The following is a 20,574-nucleotide window of genomic DNA, read 5'->3' as shown; positions in this document are numbered from 1 at the left end:
ACCTTTCCATTGTACATTTTGTCTAAAGAGTTTCAGACAGTCAAATGACGTGAAGAGACACCAGCGTATCCACACTGGAGAAAAAACATTCCACTGAACATTGTGACAAGAGTTTCCGTGAGTCAGGTCACCTGAAGACCCACCAGCGTGTCCACACCGGGGAGAAACCTTACCACTGTAAACAGTGTGACAAGAGTTTCAGTGGGTCACATCACCTTAAAGGCATACTAGGTAACGTTTTCAACAAAACTAAAGTTAAATTGTATATCTTTTGTGAGTGGCAAAAGTTTCACAACACCCACTCCATGAATTTCACCCCCGGAAGCCTTTTATTTATATATTTTATATTGAACGTGGACTGGGGGGACTTTCCCGGGGAAATGATGTCATCTGGCCGGAAAACGGAGGTGGAAATGCACTGGTTTCCTGTTTGGCCAGGAACTACCGCAACGGTTTCCTGTTTGGCCAGGAACTATCGCGCTAATAACAAAAATGAACCTCACGCTGATTTTAAGAGAATGTAGGATTAGAAGATCGAAAAAGGACAGAAAAAGAAAGCACAGCTCATGGTAACTAATGCTCCACTGGCTAAGAGAAACGATCCGTAGATAGTATAAAACAATTAAAAGATCGCTTTTTGAAACGCTTCCGGCTTCCGGTGAAAACGAATGGAATTCTGGGTAATTGAGGACTTCGGAAATTGTATGCAGTGACGGTAGTGACCAGCAGAGGTTGCTAAAAATCGTTAGTGTTGAATTTGCATTGTACAACTTTAAGTTACACCAGCGTATCCACAATGGAGAAAAACCATTCCACTGTGAACATTGTGACAAGAGTTTCAGTGAGTCAGGTTCCCTCAAGAAACACCAGCGTGTCCACACGGGGGAAAAACCTTTCCAGTGTAAACATTGTGACAAGAGTTTCAGTCAGTCAGCCAACCTGAAGAAACACCAGCAGCTCCACACTGGAGAAAACTCTTGTCACAATGTTAACAGCGTGAGAAGAGTTTCAGTCAGTTAAAAGCTTTGAAAGGACATAGTGCATTCACACCAAGGGATTATTTTGTTTTCACTAAATCACCTCACTGGGAGGATCAAATTAAACAGCTGTATGTTGTCAGGGAGTTGAATAGACGAGCAAAAATATCATTTATACTGTTCCTGTCAACAGAACTCGTCTTTTGGAGACATTCCCCAGCTATTTTGTTGTTGTTAAAACCTTCCAACAATCAGTTTTAAGTGTTAACTCTTTAATTGTAATATTATTTTCTCTTTTCTTTTTACCTAGAGGTATTGATAATTACTCTGATGTTATTCATTTATACTATAAATTACCATGTAAACCAGTGGTCTTCAATGTTTTCAGACCAAGGACCCCTTGGCTGAGAGAGAGAAGAAGCAGGGACCCCCACTACATATTTTATAAAATTGTGTTGTAAATCAAACATTTTCATAGATTTCTTAGACCGCTTCATAGACTTTGACAGCACTATCTTCAGTGCATGTTCGATTAATGTGTATTTTCAGACATTTAACCACTTGAACCGTCAATATTTAGTATTTTTTTCCCTCTACACCAAACCTCTTTGCCAAAAATAGCAGATCTACAAGCTCACAACGCCTCGCACTGCGAGTTAACTGAGGGGAAAATACTTGTTATGTATTTTTTATGAATTATGACACTAATTGTTATACTTAATGGAATGATGATCATTATTAAGTTGTATTACATTAGATTTTGATGTGATGGCAACTTAAAACCCATTGAAAGCTCTAGCGCTCACACACATGCAATAAGTTTCATTATTATGCTATAATTGTAATGGATTATTATCAGGAATGTGAAACATAAGATATGAGCTCTTCACATTACTACCATTTGGATGTGTGAAAGCATTTAGTCTGGGGGCAGGGATCAGAAGACTCAACTTTATTGTTCCATCACATGATTACAGATGTAAAAGAGTGGGTGAGATTATTTTTGTACAAACACAACATCTGCAGTTTCAGGAAGAGTCAAAATAGAGAACTTGGAGCAACAAGCTGTAAGTACCTAGGGGAGAGCTGCCAGGGCTAAAAACCCAAACTGTGCATCTCTGGACTTTTTGGAGCCTTGGCCAATCGATCACTTTAATAGATGGAATTTAACAGGTTTTCTATGGTAAAATGTAAGAGAAAAACATGCAGTATTGTAATGGTGATTATAACTCCAGTAATATAGTCACGGTTTAATTGTGTGCTTTTGGTGAAAACTTAGTTGAAGACAAAGTAAAAGACGTTGACGTAATAAAACAAAGTAACAAAATAAATGGGAAACAAAGTGAATTGTGGATTTAGAATTATGTTCATAAATTATGATGAGAACAGTCTGAAAACAACTACAACGTTCTTTGTGCTTCTTTTTCATGTTTAACAGGACTTTATTATCTGCATGCTTGTCCTGGCTATCTGGGACCTGCAACCGTAGAGTTATAATCATATAGTTAAAAATAAGGTTATAATATCGGCAACATGTGTTTCAACCCGGATGAGATAGAGGGACGGACACGGGTCTGGTGTCCCCCTTTTTCTCATCCGGGTTGAAACCCGAAACACACATCCAGCACATCCGGTGTGATGTGAACGCCACGGGAGAGACAAATAAACAGAGCAGAAAGTGAACGTGATACAGAGACAGTTTGTGTTACATTATAAGTTTGCAGTGAACAAACCTTTGTGTAACTTGTGTCTGAGATAGTCTTTGAACTTTGTGTGGAAATTCCTCTTGTTTTCACAACTTTACACAGACTGTCGTACAAAGACAGTTTGCTTTGTGGACCAACGCTAATGCTAAGCTACCTTCAAGTACAGTCTACAGTCCGTCCATTAAAAGTGAACAGACGTTTTCTAGTGAAAGTTTAACTTAAACCAATTTGACGTTTTGAGGGTCAGTCTGTCGTTTTCAACCAGAAGAAACAAAGAGAACAACCCAGATAGAGCTTTGAGCAACCAGGGCTTCACTCAAAGTTCCTCTGGCAACGTGGGATGAGATTGAGAAGACATTGAGTGAGTGGACTGAAATACCACACTAAAGGCCAGTCGACATCAATGCAACTCCTTGCAACCATTATCACCAATGGCAGTTGCATTGGTGTGGACTGGCCTTAAAACTGTTTTGTTGCAAGGAGTTGCAATTTCAATTCAAAGGAGCTTTATTGGCATGAGAAAACACAACGTTTATATTGCCAAAGCAAGTGTCAAAATATAATAAAACAGTTTAAGAAAATGGGGAAAGTACATTATACAGTTTGAGGGGGTACAGCATTGTGTTAAACATAGCTATGTCACATTGCATTGTTACATGCTATATATATACACAGGGTATGAAGCTTTGTTGAAACGAATAGCAGCAATCTTTAGCAGTCACTTTGGGACAATTCGCATTTTTTAAAGGTAGTAGCTCTGTTTATCTGTGCAGTAGGTCTGGAGGTCTATTCGGTACAGATAGAGCCGGGACACTCAATGCTTAGTAGTCCTTAGGGTGGTTGTATTCCATTAGCTAACCTTTTATTGCAACAGTTCACAAATCTTGCTGCTTTGTTCGCACATTGTTGTATTCCTCCCTGTACGTAGGGGAGTTTTTTGTCGTTGGGTCATGTTTTCAAACTCACTTTGGGTGTATTATGTAATCTGTGGGAAGTATGTGTCTCTGATGTCTTGGTATAGTGGGCAGGTGGTTAGAAAGTGTAGCTCTGTTTCCACCACATTTTGTGTGCAGTGGGTGCATAATCTGTCTTCCTTTGGGAGCGGGGTCTGTGGCGGCCTTTCTCTATTGCAAGGCTGTGTTCACTGAGTCTGTTTTGGGTCGTTCACCATGCTGAAGTATTCTGCCAATGTATATTTTCTTTTTAGTGCTAGATAGCATTCCATTTTGCTTTGGTTTTGGGTTGTCTCTTTCCAGTATGTCAGGTAGCTTTCTTTTTGTTTTCTTATAATCTGGTCCAATGGGTTTTCCGTCTGGTAGTTGTACTTGCGTTTGTGCACATAGTCCCTGGACCAGTTGACTAAGGGGGCATCCCTGTAGGGTTTCTCTATGGTTGAGGGCTATGTTTTGGAGCGTGTCTGGGTTGCTTTCTTTAGGTGGTTATAAAATGTAAGTGCTCTCTTCTTTACTTTAGTGAATTTAGTTTAACTTAAGCAACTTTAGTTGCATTGGGGCGGTCTGACCTTTCCCTGCACCTGTGAACTTACACAAGCACCGATGATCTTACACTTGTAATGTTTTGGCTCTAAATCATTTATTTTCCCCCGGCTTTAGGGGACAGTGTGCATTTATGTGTGTGTGTGTGTGTGTGTGTGTGTGTGTGCGTGTGCGTGCGTGTGTGTTTATACAATAAGAATATTGTGTAACTTGGAGTGAGGAGTGTTTACCTAAAAAAAATATAATTACTAAATAATTGAAAATTACTTTTTAAAAAGGTAATTCATTATTCTACTTACCTGTAAGAGGGAACATTTTCTATATGAGAGAGATGTATTTATATTCATAATATATCCACATAATATTCAAGACAAAAATATATATTTTGGTGCTGAGCAACTTGAAATAACTTCACAAAATAAGTTACTCCTCTATTGTCTGTTATTGTTGAAGTTGAGTATAAGATGAGTTTCTGTTCTTAATTAATCCCAACTTTAAGTCTCTCTCTTTTCCATCTTAAAGGTGTTCATTGTCACATACAAGTGAAATTATTGTGCTTAAAACAGTGTGGAAAAAGACAAAATGAAATGTGATAGGCTATAAAGCCAATACTGGTAATATAAAATAAATAATAGAAACACATTCAAAGAAAATCTGCCAGAACAGTAGAATGTTTTATTTAGAATTTGGTCAGGTATGCACATCCATATTCTGAATGATTGTTTCTGGTCATATGGGCTTTTCCATTGCACACGAAACCATGAAACTTGCTCTGAGCATGCATGCACCCTGGAAGATGAACCCTAATTGAGTGTCCCCCTGATCTTCCACCATCAGGCCTTACTTTCTACACAAGGTCGGGGCTGCTCGATTATAAAAAATAATCATAATTTACTTTATCAGTACAGAGCTCACGGATATTTAACATGATTACTCATTGATTGGAAACATGCATTGAAATATAAAACTATACTGTACACTTTTCTTTGCTGCTTCATTGTTTGGTCGTAGACCCTTATGTATTTTAATTTAAGATAATTAAACAAATTGGTCATATTGTCTTGTGGTGCACACACACACCACCGTAAGAAATCTTGGACAGTATTTCTTGTTATTCCTCCATCTGACTTTTTGAAACTAAAATGTTCCCGAACTAATTTATTGTTTTTTAGTTTTTGTGCTTTTTACCCCACTCCTCCCGCCCAGCACTCCCTGCTCACAGGTCCCGCCCCAGCCCGTAGGATTACTTGCAGTGACTATTATCACCCTCCCCGCCCGGCCTCCCTGCCCCGAACACGGGCCAATTGTGTTAGTGTTGACGCTCGATAAAGCTGGATACACCACAGTGGATTCGAACCCACAACCTCGGCGGTGGTGGGCAGGCACTTTACCACTGTGCCAGCCGAGCGCCTAAAATTAATTGCTTTTACCTTTCTTGTTGACCAAAGGTCATCAAGGCCATCATCTTGGTCACATCTGAACTAATCTCTCAAGAACAGATTCTGCTCTGCGTTTGAATCTGTCGGGGGGTTCGTCATAACGTGTACGCACTGAAGTACAAGTGGGCGTGCCTTCAGATCAGGAAGCAGGCCGCGCTTTACCCAATCAAATGTAGTGGGCGGGATTTACTGTCTGCGCTCTGCTTCCCACTAAAAACAAAACCGAAACTCATTTAACAATAGCGTCCTCGGAGCAGACAACCACGGAAAGATATTCACATTTTAACTTGCTCTTTCATCATAGAAACAAGTGGGCTGATAACCAAAACGATCCATGTTCTCTGGGAGAAGTGGTGTTAGTGTTCCGTGTAGAAATATTGTTAGTGGGAATGAAAACATAAGTCGCACCACCGGAAGTGAAAGGCTGAAGGCAGACCAAAACCCTGGTTTCCTTGCGCACGAGTGCTATGTCGACCTCCTCCCAGAGCCAAGTGAGATAGTAAAAAACAGCAGAGGGCGCTGTTTTTCCTTTTCATTTGGCGATGGGTTCCCAGATTGCATCTGAACTAAACATCTCAAAGTCTAACTGAGATTGAGTTTGGGATTTTAGGGAGCGAGGGTCGCTCATCATCTTGTGAACATAATTTGTAGCTTGGGGATGTATTTTGAAATATTTTTTGCAATCTCATTATCTTTGCATTCAAGGTTCTTATCTCTGCTGTCGGGCAGAAACCAAACTCCAAAATGTTCATTTTTCAGGAAATGAAAAAAAAAACATGTGTCATTTGTCATTATATTATCACCACTTTACCCCAATCCAGCTCAAGTGGAGTTAGGAGGTTTTGTCCATCATTGATAAGAACAGCTGACAATGGATCTTCAAGCTCACAATGTATCACAATGCGTGAATTAAGGCCCTGATGCTTCAGGACTTTAAATATTACAATAACTTCTGCAAAGAGGGTTTCACAGAGTTGCAGTTTCATTAGAACTAGCGAGAGAAATGCTATGAACCCATTTCTTGTCACATTACTCTCCTCAGAAAACACAACATAGATTTTAGAAATCTAATTAATTGTTTTCCTAACATTACCGTCAGTGCTAGTTTGATAAACAGGTACACTGACTGCATAGTTACTTTTAACAGACTACATGGAAAACCCCTGCCTCGTTAAAGTTTGTTTATCTTCCGCTCTGCACTGTCCGCAGCAGCTATGTCCTCTGTGTGCACTGAGGCACGCACTGCCATGCAGTGGAGAGGGGGTGGAGTTGGGTGGTTTGACCGACAGTTTGAGGATCCAATGGAGTTGGGAGGTTTTGTCAGAAGCGCTTTTTAATACTTTTCATTGGTTAAATATTTTTTTAACCAACATACAGACGTAAAGGGTGTTCAATAGCGTTGATTTATGAAAAAAAAGCTGAAAATAGAGTTGGCTGGTTCCCTCCCAACAGCTGTTAGAGAGTTGGGCTTAGGTATTGCCTTTACCTTCTGCGAATATTATTGTTATTCTTCACTAGTTTTTCAGTTATTAAAGTCCTTATTCACTTTCTTCATTTCAGACCAGTGTGTGGAGTCCAGACTGTAGGTGAAGATGAACTCTCCAGACCCAGCCAGGGACATTTCTATTAAACAGGAGGAACCTAAAGACCACCCACACCTCAGTACGTATTTTAACTATATGATAATCATGTCAAAAAATATCATGACAAAGCCGGTTATTATAGGGCCACAATGGAAACAAGTCCCCAGGACTTTTATACTTTTGGCCTAAATGTTTTACTGTACCTCTATGCTATTTAAAAAAAAAAAAAGACTAATAAAGTATTCAATTAATCAATCAATCAATCAAATCAATCGATCTATATGCATGTGGCTATGCATATTGATTGATTGATGGCTATGCATTAGATATGCAACACAAAAGGAAAAACTGCACCACATTGTATATTTTTCTACAGAGTGGCCGTAGAACAGGGTGTGTCTGTCACACAGCTCACAGCTGTTTCATGACGTTATGAAACGGAATCACCTCCAGCCTACAGATTTAATGCCTGGTTAAAGTTTGGTAGTAGTTGAAAACTGGTTTGTATGGTGTCTCTGTAGGAGGTGAGAGGTCTAGAAATGGGTCTGTGAGTCTGATCTGTATGAGATAACACAGATATTTGACAGGCTTTTTTTTTATAAGGGGGGGGGTTCAATATATTTAAATATATTACATTAAGCACTTTTCTTTTTTTCTTGATTGAATCTAGAGGGCAGTGCCACTCTGTTGGTGCGAATGGTGCGTTGTTAATTATGTTATAAACAGTACATTAAATGTTTCCAAAAACACAAGGTAAGAAAAAGCCAATGCAGTAACATGCACTTGATTCGGCACTGCCTTGTTGCAGTGTGCAACACAACAAGTTTAGATCACATACTTTAAATCACATATGTACGCTGTGTGACTGTTCTAAACATTGAGCTGGGAAACTCACTCAGCTGGTTCAGAGCCACCCAGCCCCTGTTTGACTGGGAATTACGTTAAGATATGGCCAAAAGCCATTTCAGCTTGTCTTTAAGTGGTTAACAACATTCGAATAAGTATATCTTCTTAAACTATTTCGAGATTTCAGTGCATGTCACGTCACTTGAAAGCTTACAATCTGCACTTAAAACAATCTGTACAAAACTGAAACATAACCATGACATGCTGTACATTATATTAGTGCTTGGCCTACAGGAAGCATGCACAAGAAAGTTGGCGTTGATCGGGACAGTGGTTTCTGAAATGAGCCCCAGTCACAGACAGATTCACAGACTAATTTCTAGATATACAGGGCCAGGTCATAAAAACTCAGTTCACTAGATTTTAAACTATGACCCATTAACTTTCACTAGATGTGTTAAGATTTCATGTTTGGAGGTGCTTCTGTTTCATAATGTCATGCACTTAGTGGCATGAGCTATGATTGGTCTACTTTGGAGGTGACATACATACTGTACATATTACAGACACATCCAGTTGTATATGGCTTGGCCTACAGCCTCACTTACTCTCAAATCAGAGCTCACATATGAATTGAATGATTGAATACTTTATCAGTCAAAAAGTTTGAACAAAAGCACAGGAACAGGTACAGGAAACATTTAGGCTAAAGGGATAACATAAAAAACTTAATATATGGATTAAGGTTTACTTTTTTATGTGTATTTAGCTAGAATCTTGCTGAAACTTTGAAGCCTGGTTTTGAGTTTCAACCTGTACTTATTTAGTAACTCTTAATTTTGTTTAGGAATCCAGTGTTGACTATCATGTTATTTTTCTGCTCCTAGCCATCCTGCACATGGTTGTGTGTAAAGAGGAGGTTTCCCCTAAACAGGAGAGGAGCCCCAGTCTGCTTCAGGAGGAATCAGAGCCTCCACAGATTAAAGAGGAACAGGAGGAGCTACTTCAAAGACCAGAGGAGACTGATGGGTCAATGTTGACATTACTAGCAGTAGAAGTGGAAGTGGAAGTTGATGATGAAGACATCTCTTCACACTGTTCTGAAGTTGAAGTCAAGCATGAATCTGACACTGTAGTCATTGAAGACAGTGATGATTGGGAGGAGACCAGTGGAGGTCAGTCAGTGTTAAACTCAGGGACAGGACTTGTATGTATGGGGAAAACTGGGAGTTGGCATAATGACTAAATTGGGGAATAAAAGAGAAAGATGATAAATTAAATAAAGTCAAAAATATAAAGAGGGAAGTCGTAGTGCTCTTAAACAACAGACTTGTTTGATGATAGCTTTTCAAGTTGTATTTGTACTCACCATTTTTAACCTGTCCCTCTACTCTCCCCCTCTCTCCTGCTTCCCCCCCCCTCTCTCTCTCTCTCTCTCTCTCTCAGGAGTGATATCCCAATCTTCCCAGACTCAGTTCTCCTGTTCTGAGTGTCCATACTCCTTCACATCTCAGGTCTTCTTCCATAAACACATCAGGGCAAGACACAATGGCCTCTACTGCCAAATGCTGAGGAATGGACAGATCACCCCAGCAGCCTGTCAGCAAATCATTAACTCTGTAACCAGCCAGAAACAAGGAGACACAGGTCAACCAGCATCTTCCAGTCATCACTTGAACAAGACTTCTTTCTTTACCAAGACTTTAATTGGACTAAGAGAAGTAAAGGCATCTCATCTGATATCCACAGGAAGAAAAGAAAAAAAGAAAAAGAAAACCCACTTCTGTAAACATTGTGACAAGAGTTTTAGAAAATCAGGGGAACTGAAGACACATCAGCGTATCCACACTGGAGAGAGACCTTACCACTGTAAACAGTGTGAGCGTATCCACACTGGAGAAAAACCTTTCCATTGTAAACATTGTGACAAGAGTTTCAGACAGTCAGTTCACCTGAAAGCACACCAGCATGTCCACACTAGAGAAAAACCTTTCCACTGTAAACATTGTGACAAGAGTTTCATTCAGTCATCTGACCTGAAAAGACACCAGCGTATCCACACTGGCGAAAAACCTTTCCACTGTCTACATTGTGACAAGAGTTTCATTCAGTCAGCTGACCTAAAGAAACACCAGTGTGTCCACACTGGAGAAAAACATTTCCATTGTAAACACTGTGACAAGAGTTTCATTCAGTCGGGTGACCTGAAGATACACCAGATTGTCCACACTTGAGACGACTCACAATGTTAACAGTGTGACAAGAATTTCAGTCAGTCAAGTGCTCTAACACCAGTGCATTCACACCAAGGGAAGAAAAAAAACGTTCCACTATAAATTAGCTCACTGAGAGGATCAAATTAAACATCTGTATGTTGACAGGGAGTTGTATAGACAAACTAAAGGAGATTTATACTGCTCCTGTCAACAGAGGCCTCCATTAGGACTTGTCTTTTGGAGACATTTCCCAGCTCTTTTGTTTTCTTCTTTTAAAACCTTACAACAATTACTTTCAAATGTTAATGGTAACATTTTCTATTTTATTTTTTACCGTGAGGTATTTCAAATTATGTTGGTGTTATTCATATATAATATAATAGAAAGTGAACTTGACGTCACACCATTGAAAGTAATCGCTGAAAACCTCCCAAGATCGCTCCACCTGTCCATTGAACTCCATTGAACGGTTTCTCAAGCTATATAAATTACCATGTAAACCATATCAATTGTTTAATGTAGTTGGTAACTATTTTTCTAGAATCTTACCGTTTTTATTATATGATTTAATGTCATTTTGCTGTATTCTCATCACATGTCCAATGAATTGGGCATTATTTCAATTACTTTACTTATTAAATATCAGTTAACTGAGAGAATTTTTTTTTTTCATGCATTGGTAATTAATTATGACAGTAAGAATTACACTTTGTGGCTATGATGATCACTATTAAGTCGTATTACATTATTCGATTGTGAATAGCAAACAAAAGCCAATGCAAAGCACTATAGTGCACACACACACACACACACACACACACACACACACACACACACACACACACACACACACACACACACACACACACACACACACACACACACACACACACACACACACACACACACACGCTAGATGTTTCATTATTATGCTATAAGTGTAATGGATTATTATCAGGAAGGTGAAACATAAGCTATGATCTCTTAACTTAAAGGTAGGGTAAGTGATTTTCTTTGGTTATAATAAGTGTTAAATAGCTCTATATTCTGATAGTACTCATTGCTATAGAGTGTTTGTTCAGTAAAAGGAGTCTCCTTGTCTCTCCAGCTCTTTATAAAACAGAAAATGCATTGAGAACTCAATCAGGATATAGATTAAACAAGTGAAATTGGAAGTGATGACACTAAGAAATGAGCAGGCAAAATTGGAACTGGAACACTATAAAAATGAAGCTTAAAAATGGGTACTTTCTCCTGATTGGCTGAGATTTTGACACCTACCGGAAAATGTATTTTCTGTTTATTAAGAGCTGGAGAGACAGGGAGACTCCTGTTACTGAACAAACACTCTATAGCAATGAGTACTATCATAATATAGTGCTTTAACCTTTTAACAAAATACTTAAAAAATATCACTTACCCTACCATTAACATTACTACATTTTGGATGTGTGGAAGAATTTAGTCTGGAGGCAGGAATCAGAAGACTCAACCCAAGTCAAGTGTCACATCACATGATTACATATGTAAAAGAGTGGGTGATATTTTCTTGTACAAGCTTTCAACACCCGCAGTTACAGGAAGAGTTAAATTATAGAAAGAATATAGATAAAAGGAACACAGAACAATTACAAAATAAACAGTTACGGTATATCCATCTTCATAAGTATATAAATTAGACAGGCTATAGGCCTACAGGGTTAGGGTAAAGCACACCCTCGAGTGTAATATTGCGATTATACAACAGACAAAACACATCCAAATGTATTCATATTGTGGGGCAATTCATAATAAAAATGTTTCGCTATTATCCGTTTCCCTGTAAAGAGAAGAGTTTATTTGACTGAGACATGAAATAGTCCCTGTAGCAGCGCTCTGAGGCACCATCTCATCAACACAGCTGATTCCAGTAGGCTATATGCTCCGTCGTACGACCGTGTCACGTGGCCAAAATAACTGATCTACAAGCTGACAACGCGTCGCGATGGCAACGCGTTGTGAACTTGTAGATCGGCTATTTTCGCCGTGCGATACCTTCGTACGATAAAGTATAACATACACTGGACTGTTAACGAAATGGGAGTAATTTTGGAACATATCTCTCATTTGGTTTCACATTCTCCTTCTCATCCTCTTCTTCTAACCATTGATCAACCGTAGGTCCACCAAATAAGTCAAAATTAACAGGTGACAACATAGTCCATTTTGCATAGCTGTTTGTTCTCCGGTGGCGGCGGTGGGTCAGGCTACTTACTGTCTGTCTGTTTTCCTAGCCTGCATGGGCACCATTCCTTTTCGTGTATATGATCCGGTCGGGAGCGGAAGTTAAAAAAATAAAAAGTGGCCGGATGGGCAGAACCGGAAAGACGTCTCACCCCAAAATAGGTCCGTCCTAATAAAATCCTTGATGTGGCATAGTTTAGCTAATTTTTTTAATGTAAATGTGCGTGCACTATCCGGAGACTATTTAGCGTCTGTATTATCCCACGGGGAAATTCTATTCCATTTAAATAGGGATTGGGGAACCAAAACAGAGCGACGCCGCAAAACCGGATGGGCAGAATCCGGAAAGAGGATTCTTTTTTCTTTCTTTTTTTTTGTAGGCGTGGCCTAGACCGGATCATATGGGTCTTTAGTAACACCTCCGAGGTGGAAAGACTGGTGATGCGAGGTTACTGTTTTCCTAACGTGGGACAGCGTGACGTGACGTCACAGCACAGCTGTGCCATATATGGTCTAATCAGGTGCGGACTGCAGTGCGAAGTGATTTATTAATGTGATTATTAGGCCCGTGCTATCATGCTGGTTTGAAGCACGGCTAGATAGCTATTTCAACCAATCAGATTGCTTTGTCGGAACTACGTTGTATAATATACGTTTGCAGTGAACAAACCTTTGTGTAACTTGTGTGTGAGATTGTCTTTGTACGACAGTCTGTGTAAAGTTGTGAAAACAGGAGGAATTTCCACACGAAGATCAAAGGCTGTTTTGTGGACTAACGCTAATTCTAAACCAGCTTCAAGACAAGTAGCCTACAATCTAGAGTAGTGAAAGTTTATGAGGGTCAGTCTGTCGTCTCTCTCTCTCTCTCTCTCTCACACACACTCTCTCGCTCGCTCGCACGCACGCATGCACTCAATTTCAATTCAATTCAAAGGGCTTTATTGGCATGAGAAAACATACGTTTACATTGCCAAAGCAGAAAGCATAATACAACAATACAGCAATACAATCAAAACAAAAAATATGTACATTTGAAAGTCAGAATCTTCGATAGGTCAATTTCTATGTACCAAGATCACTGGGTGCAGGTATAGTGCCAGAATATACACAATGATTAGTCTTTAGGGTGGTTGTGTTCCGTTTGATATCCTTTTCCTATCACAGCAACTCACGAATCTTGCTGCTGTGTTTGCACATTGTTGTACTTCGCCCAGCAGGTATGGGAGTTTTTTGTCATTGGTCATGTTTTCAAAATCTCCGTGTGTGGTTGTAATCTGTGGGAAGTATGTGTCTCTGATGTCTTGGTACAATGGACAGACGGTTAGGAAGTGTAGCTCGGTTTCCACTTCATTTTGTGTGCAGTGGGTGCATAGTCTGTCTTCTCTCGGGATACAGGTCTGCCTGTGACGACCTTTCTCGATCGCAAGACTGTGCTCACTGAGTCTGTACCTAGTTAAGATTTTTCTTTGTTTTGGGTCAGTCACGGTGCTCAGGTATTCTGCCACTGCGTATTCTCTGTTTAGGGCCAGATAGCATTCTAGTTTACTCTCAGTTCAGTTCAGTTCAGTTCAGTTTTTTTTATTTTCGGATAATGGGCACAAACATCATACAAATAACATTTCATTATTATTATTAATTTTCTCAGTAGTGTCCAAGAGTCCGAAAAGGGGCTAGGGAGAAGCACTAGGCTTGTCGGGCCCTGCCCTGTAGTCTTACAACTTTTTTCTTCATTATTGTTTTAATCACAAAGCACGCCCCATGGCGTACTTACTTACGTATAAATTATTTATATATACATATATATATATATGTACATATATACATGGTATATGGTATATACATCCCAATATAATACAATAGTATGTTGTAAATTACAATATAATTCAATATTACAATAGTAATAGTATAGTAACAATATAATAGTATATAGTATAATTGCAGATATATAACACAACATATCCCAACACATCATTTAATATAGTATGTTATGATATAATATGATATAACAATACAGCAATTACAATATCATAACCATTTCTACTGTCTAATATAATTATATAATGTAATTATATAACACTACATCATACTTTCAATCAAGCTCTTCTTCCCTTCTGTACCTATCGAAAATAGATCTCTTTAGTCTAACTTTGAATTTATGTATGTTTTCACAATATTTTAATTCATCCTCTAACCCATTCCATAGTGTGGCTCCATAAGAAGAGATACACATTATTTTAAGATCTGTTTTCATCACATGTTTCTTGAAGTTCAGTGGTCCTCTGAGGTTATATCCCCCCTCTTTATCCAAAAATTTGCTTCGTACATTTCCCGGTAATTGATTATATCTTGCTTTATACATGACCTGTAGTGTTTTAAAGATGACCATATCCTTGAACTTCAAAAGATGTGATTGAAGAAACAATATATGTGTATGGTCCCGATATCCTGCATTATTTATTACTCTTATTGCTCTTTTTTGAATTATGATTAATGTATTTATGGTTGATTTGTATGTGTTACCCCATACCTCTGAGCAGTAATATAAATAGGGTAATATCATTGCACAGTACAGGGTATGTAATGAGCTGGGATTAAGTTCGTATCTTGCCTTACTAATGATTGCTATGCTCTTTGCCATTTTTTTCCTCACATGTTCTATATGGGGTTTCCAGCAGAGTTTATGGTCTAGGATCACTCCCAAGAATTTATTTTCATATACTCTTTCTATTATATTATTATCTATTATCAACTGGATATCTATTTTTATCTGGCGGTTTCCAAAGACCATACATTTTGTTTTATTTAAGTTTAGAGATAATTTATTTCTGTCAAACCAGAGTTTGAATTTGCTCATTTCTATTGTTAAGACCTTCATAAGCTGCTGGATGTCCTCCCCAGTACAGAACATGTTAGTATCATCAGCAAATAGTACACACTTCAATACACTTGACACTGAGCACAAATCATTGATGTATAAGTTAAACAGTTTGGGACCCAAAACCGACCCTTGGGGGACTCCACACATAATGTTCAGGCTTCTGGATTTGCATTCTCCAAGTTGTACAATTTGTTCTCTGTTTTGTATGTAGCTTTCAAGCCAATTTGACACCACCCCTCTGAAACCATATTTTACCAATTTCCTTATAAGGATAGTGTGGTCTATTGTGTCAAAAGCTTTTTTTAAGTCTACAAAGACTCCAACCGTGTACATCTTTGAATCTATGTTTTTTATTATTTCTTCTGTTAGTTCAATCAATGCCATTGCGGGAGATCTGTTGGCTCTAAAACCGTATTGGCTCTCTGTTAGTAAGTTATTTTTTTCTATAAAGTGATCTAACCTGTCCACAAATAATTTCTCCAATACCTTTGAAAACTGTGAGAGCAAGGAAATTGGTCTGTAGTTGGTGAAATGCTGTTTATTGCCTGCTTTGTAAACTGGGATAACTTTTGCCTTTTTCATTTTATTTGGGAATACGCCATTTCTGAAAGATGAGTTGGCGATGAAGGTAGTTTTACTACGGTGTCCATTATTTTTTTGACAAGTGACATGCTTAGGTCATTACAGTCAGTGGAAGTCTTGTTTTTGCAGTTTCCAACTATTTCCATAACTTCCTGTTCCTCCACAGCTCTCAAAAACATAGAGTTAGGGTTGCAGAAACCCCATTCATCGGCAGGCACATTTTCCTCTGGTCTTGCGGTTTTTATTTCATTTGCAAGTGTGGGTCCTATATTAACAAAGAAGTGATTGAAGCCATTTGCTATTTCGATTAGATTGGTTATTGTTTTACCATTGTCAACGAAGGTTTGCGGATAGTTTGTGGACAGTGATCCTTTTTTTATGATTCTGTTCAGAATACTCCATAATCCCTTTATATTATTTTTATGGTTTTCTAATAAGTTATTATAATAATCTTTTTTACTTGCTTTTATAAAATGAGTTAATTTATTTTTATATCTTTTATATTTATTTTCATTATCTACAGTTCTATGTCTTATGTATTCCTTATATAATGTATTCTTTTTGTTACAGGCATTTTTTAATTTATGCGTAATCCACGGTTTCTTTGTCTCTATTTTCTTTTCTTTACATCTCTGAGTAGGGCAGTTTTTGTCAAACAGTTCCCCAAATATACCAATGAATATATTATATGCTATATTAGTATCATCTTCATTATATATGATGTTCCAGTTCTGAGCCAGCAGATCCTGCCTTAGGGCTGCAATGGTCTCTTCTGTTATTAGACGTTTATATCTAGGTATAGCTGCTATATCTTTATTTTCATATTCACACTTATATATAGCAAATATTGGCAGGTGATCTGTAATGTCTGTCACTAATACCCCCCTCTCTATGTTATTTCCAAATTCATTTGTATATATGTTATCAATTAGTGTTGCTGAGTTTGTAGTTATTCTAGTAGGTCTTGTTATTAATGGATATAGATTAATGCTATACATATTATCAATAAATGTATCTATATATTTATGCTTATGTGGATTTAATAAATTCAAATTATAGTCGCCACAGATAAAAATGACTTTCTGGTGGGATTTGGAAAACACACTTTCCATAGTTTTTGTAAATATGTCAATGTCAGTCCCAGGAGCTCTGTAGATGCAGCTGACAATAATATTTTTATGTTTTTCTCTACATATCTCAATGGTGATACATTCTAGCACATTATCAATAACAATAGACATATTTTCTATCACTTCATATTTTAGGTTGATGTCCACATACAGGGCAACTCCACCCCCTATTTTCTTTTCCCTGTTCCTATAATTAAGTTCATACCCTTTAAGAGGAAAGTTGATACCCCTGTCAGGGTCAAACCATGTTTCAGAGACAGCAACAATATTGAAGGGTTTTTTATGTTTATCTAGGTAATCCCTGATGTTTCCATAATTTGTATACATGCTCCTACTATTGAAGTGTATTATTGATATATCTTTTCCAGGTGGTTTTATATTTAGTTGTTCCTCAGTATGATAATTGCAATTATTTTCTATGTCATTAAAAATATTATTGTCTGGATCAATGTATTGTTCATAGTCATATCTGTTATATTCAGTGTATTTAAATGTCTCTAGATTCCAGCCAACTGGGTTCTGGGGACATCTGAGGTCATTGCCTTGGCTCAGGTTGCTTAGCTCATCATCATCCACATTTGATTCCATTATTATATAGTGTAGTCATTAGTAATAGCAATAATAATAATAATGATAGTACTGGTAACACTAATAGCAGACAAAATATAATAATAATAAGCATATATGTTTGGAGATATATATTAGTCATAGGTTCATAGAATAATGCCTCATAGATAATATTGCATATCAACCAAATATATATATTAATAGCACTGTAATGTATATGGGATAATAGAGTCTTATGGTTCTTCATGGTGAGATAGAGTGGTACCTTATTTGTTGTTTTATCGTTATAATGTCCTGTGTATGCCCTCATTTGTACTGTTCCATCTCAGAGAGGTCTCTGATGAGCAGCGTTTTGGCCTCCTCTGGTGTTCCGTTGAGCTTGATGTAGATTTTGCAGTTCGCAGTCCATGTTGCCTGTACCTTCTCCTCCCGTCTCAGGATTCGCGCATGTCTGGCGATGTCGGCGTTTCTCTTCGTCAGGTGCTCGTTGATGTAGACGTTCGATCCCTTCAGTTTTCGCCCCTGTTTCAGTACTGCGATCTTGTGCTTTCTGCTGATGAAGCGTAGTATAATGGCAGGAGCGGCTTTCTTGTCCCTTCGTGGCACTCTGCTTTTGTGTTGCTTCTTTCCAGTGTGTGTCAGGTAGTTTTCCTTTTGCTGTTTTATAATTTGGTTTAGTCCAATGGGTTTTCTATCTCGTGGCTCTGTTTGTGTTTGTGCCCGGAGTTCCAGGGCCAGCTGGCTGAGGGGGCATCTCTCTAGGGTTTCGCTGTGAGCTGTGAGCTGTGTGTGTGTGTGTGTGTGTGTGTGTGTGTGTGTGTGTGTGTGTGTGTGTGTGTGTGTGTGTGTGTGTGTGTGTGTGTGTGTGTGTGCTCACATTTTACTGGAAGCCATAGCCATAAAATTGTATGAATTGAATTTAGCATCCCTACTTTGATCACAGTGGTCAAAGGCGGATTATGTGATCAAATATGATCTCCCATCCCTACGTGTGTGGAATTTGTATTTTGTGGGTCACAGCCCAGTGTTTGAACTACACTCAAATTAAACCATTTCACAGCCCTGTAACCGGATATAGAAAGATGGCAAATTTGAAATCGCTGCAAAATAGGCTTCATTTAATGTCTGTAGAAACCAATGGCGTTTAAGGTTAGCTAAATTCCTATAAGTACAGTTCAATATAAAGTCTGAGAGGATTTTAGAGGATTTTAACCCAAGAAAGCCTATGGCTCTTTCCATTGGGGTCCTTTCCCAATTCATCGAAACATTTAGTGACAGACAAATGATGATGTGGGTATGTTCTTCTGACGAGTTCGTCTAGACGCTAGTTGGTGTATTGCTGCCCCCTACTGTTGGTCTCGGGTACTGTCCATTATATTGATTGATTTAATACTTTATTAACAGTATGCAATTTGTACAGGAAAGGCCCAAGGGTTTGTTAAAAGAATAACAGAAAAGGCCCAAGGTGTTTGTTTCCATTGTGGTCCTGTATATAAAATTCATTAAGACATTTAAAGTAATACAATAATATACAACAATAAACAAGACATGCTAAACACTAGTAGCTATGAACAATGTACAGTAAACATGTGGGGGGTGAATATAGTCTTGTATATATATAGTATAGTGTATATAGTCTTGCATAGCCAGACAACTATTCCACTATCTCCTAATGCTATAAGCATTTGAAAATTGTGGGAGGCAACAGTCTGGCTCGCGAGACTATTGTTTATATGACCTTCCAGACTTGTAGAGAAGAGAACATACATCTAGGAGTGGAACAGTTAGGCTAATCAAACAAAATGTCAAATTTTATTTATTTATTGATAATCAATAATTTAGAAACAATCAATTAAAAATTGATCCCTATTTTGCACATAGAATAGTGAAAATAGCCCATGTACAAGTTCACAACAAATCAAGATGCAATGCATTTTGAGCTTGTAGATTTTTCACTTGTCTTGCACAACACAGATAATAAATGTGTTAATATATAACAAATAAAATGACTGCTTCTTGATTAGATTAATCTAAAAAGTAATAATCAGTTGGAAAATCATGGATAGTTGCAGCCCTACAGCTGCACAGGTCTGATCACACATTTCATAGAAATGCAGGATACAACATAATCATATACTGTACCAACATACCATGTTACAGGATACAAACATATGCCATAAGCTGAAATTCATCAAAGTGGAAGGAAGCGGCACTCCAAAATAAGGGTTTGGAAGACAATGTCAGCAAATGGTAACTGCTTTCTAAAGAAATAAAGAAAGACGTGCGATACGTCGTTGCCCGTGGATGTAGAAATGGAGAGTCCTATTGCTCGACATGGGGATGAGCGAACGCAGGAGGATGCCGATATGCCTCCCACAGATTTGGCTCAGGTTTTCCCACCCCAGTTACCAGGCTGTCTTGATTGAGGCCCAGAATGCTGAATCAGACCTCCTCCTGTTCACCCCTGACCTGAGGAACAGGATAAGGCAGAGTGTCTGTCCAAATGACCTGATGGTGTTCACCCCTCCCAATTAATGGGAGCTCATCTTTTTATCTTTGTATGTGTGAGAAGTCATTTCTTTTTTTTCTACAGCTTTTTTCCCCCAGTTCTTTTTCTTTTTTTGGGGGGGGGGCTCATATTGTTCACATAAGCCTTTTTAATCTTGAAAGGTTTAAATAAAGATGTATGTTTTACAATTGAAAAAAAAAAGAAAAAAAAAGAAAGGGGCACGGTGGCACAGTCGGTAGTGCTGTCGCCTCACAGCTAGAAGGTCCTGGGTTCGATTCCCGCAGGGGACGCTGTGGGCGCTGGGGGCGTGTTCTCTCCTCCGCGTCATCAGTGCCCATACCCTAGGTGGGGTTGGCTAAAGGGCCTTTCTGTGTGGAGTTTGTATGTTCTCCCCGTGTCTCCTAGGGTAGGTACCCTCACAA

The 20,574-nt window shown here is 38.5% G+C and overlaps 1 protein-coding gene across 1 annotated transcript; it reads left to right on the top strand.

Annotated features, from left to right (window-relative positions):
* Positions 1 to 2,673: 2,673 nt before the first annotated feature.
* Positions 2,674 to 10,912, top strand: LOC308090169 (uncharacterized protein). The gene is made up of 4 exons (XM_080435227.1): positions 2,674 to 3,044; positions 7,179 to 7,280; positions 8,935 to 9,222; positions 9,494 to 10,912. The coding sequence occupies exons 2-4, from the start codon at positions 7,211 to 7,213 to the stop codon at positions 10,279 to 10,281; spliced, it is 1,146 nt and encodes a 381-aa protein (XP_080291353.1). The 5' UTR covers positions 2,674 to 3,044; positions 7,179 to 7,210; the 3' UTR covers positions 10,282 to 10,912.
* Positions 10,913 to 20,574: the final 9,662 nt, after the last annotated feature.

The sequence above is a fragment of the Gymnoscopelus braueri genome, assembly GCF_963280865.1.
Source record: "Gymnoscopelus braueri genome assembly, chromosome: 8".
NCBI classification, from domain to species: Eukaryota; Metazoa; Chordata; class Actinopteri; order Myctophiformes; family Myctophidae; genus Gymnoscopelus; species Gymnoscopelus braueri.
The sequence above is the reverse complement of the archived record's forward strand: the minus strand, read 5'-3'. Positions and strand labels throughout refer to the sequence as shown.

Coding starts and splice junctions, on each gene's coding strand:
- LOC308090169 (XM_080435227.1), top strand. CDS start 7,211: ATGAACTCTCCAGACCCAGCCAGGGACATTTCTATTAAACAGGAGGAA. Junction 7,281..8,934: donor TAAAGACCACCCACACCTCA/GTACGTATTTTA, acceptor TTCTGCTCCTAG/CCATCCTGCACATGGTTGTG. Junction 9,223..9,493: donor TTGGGAGGAGACCAGTGGAG/GTCAGTCAGTGT, acceptor TCTCTCTCTCAG/GAGTGATATCCCAATCTTCC.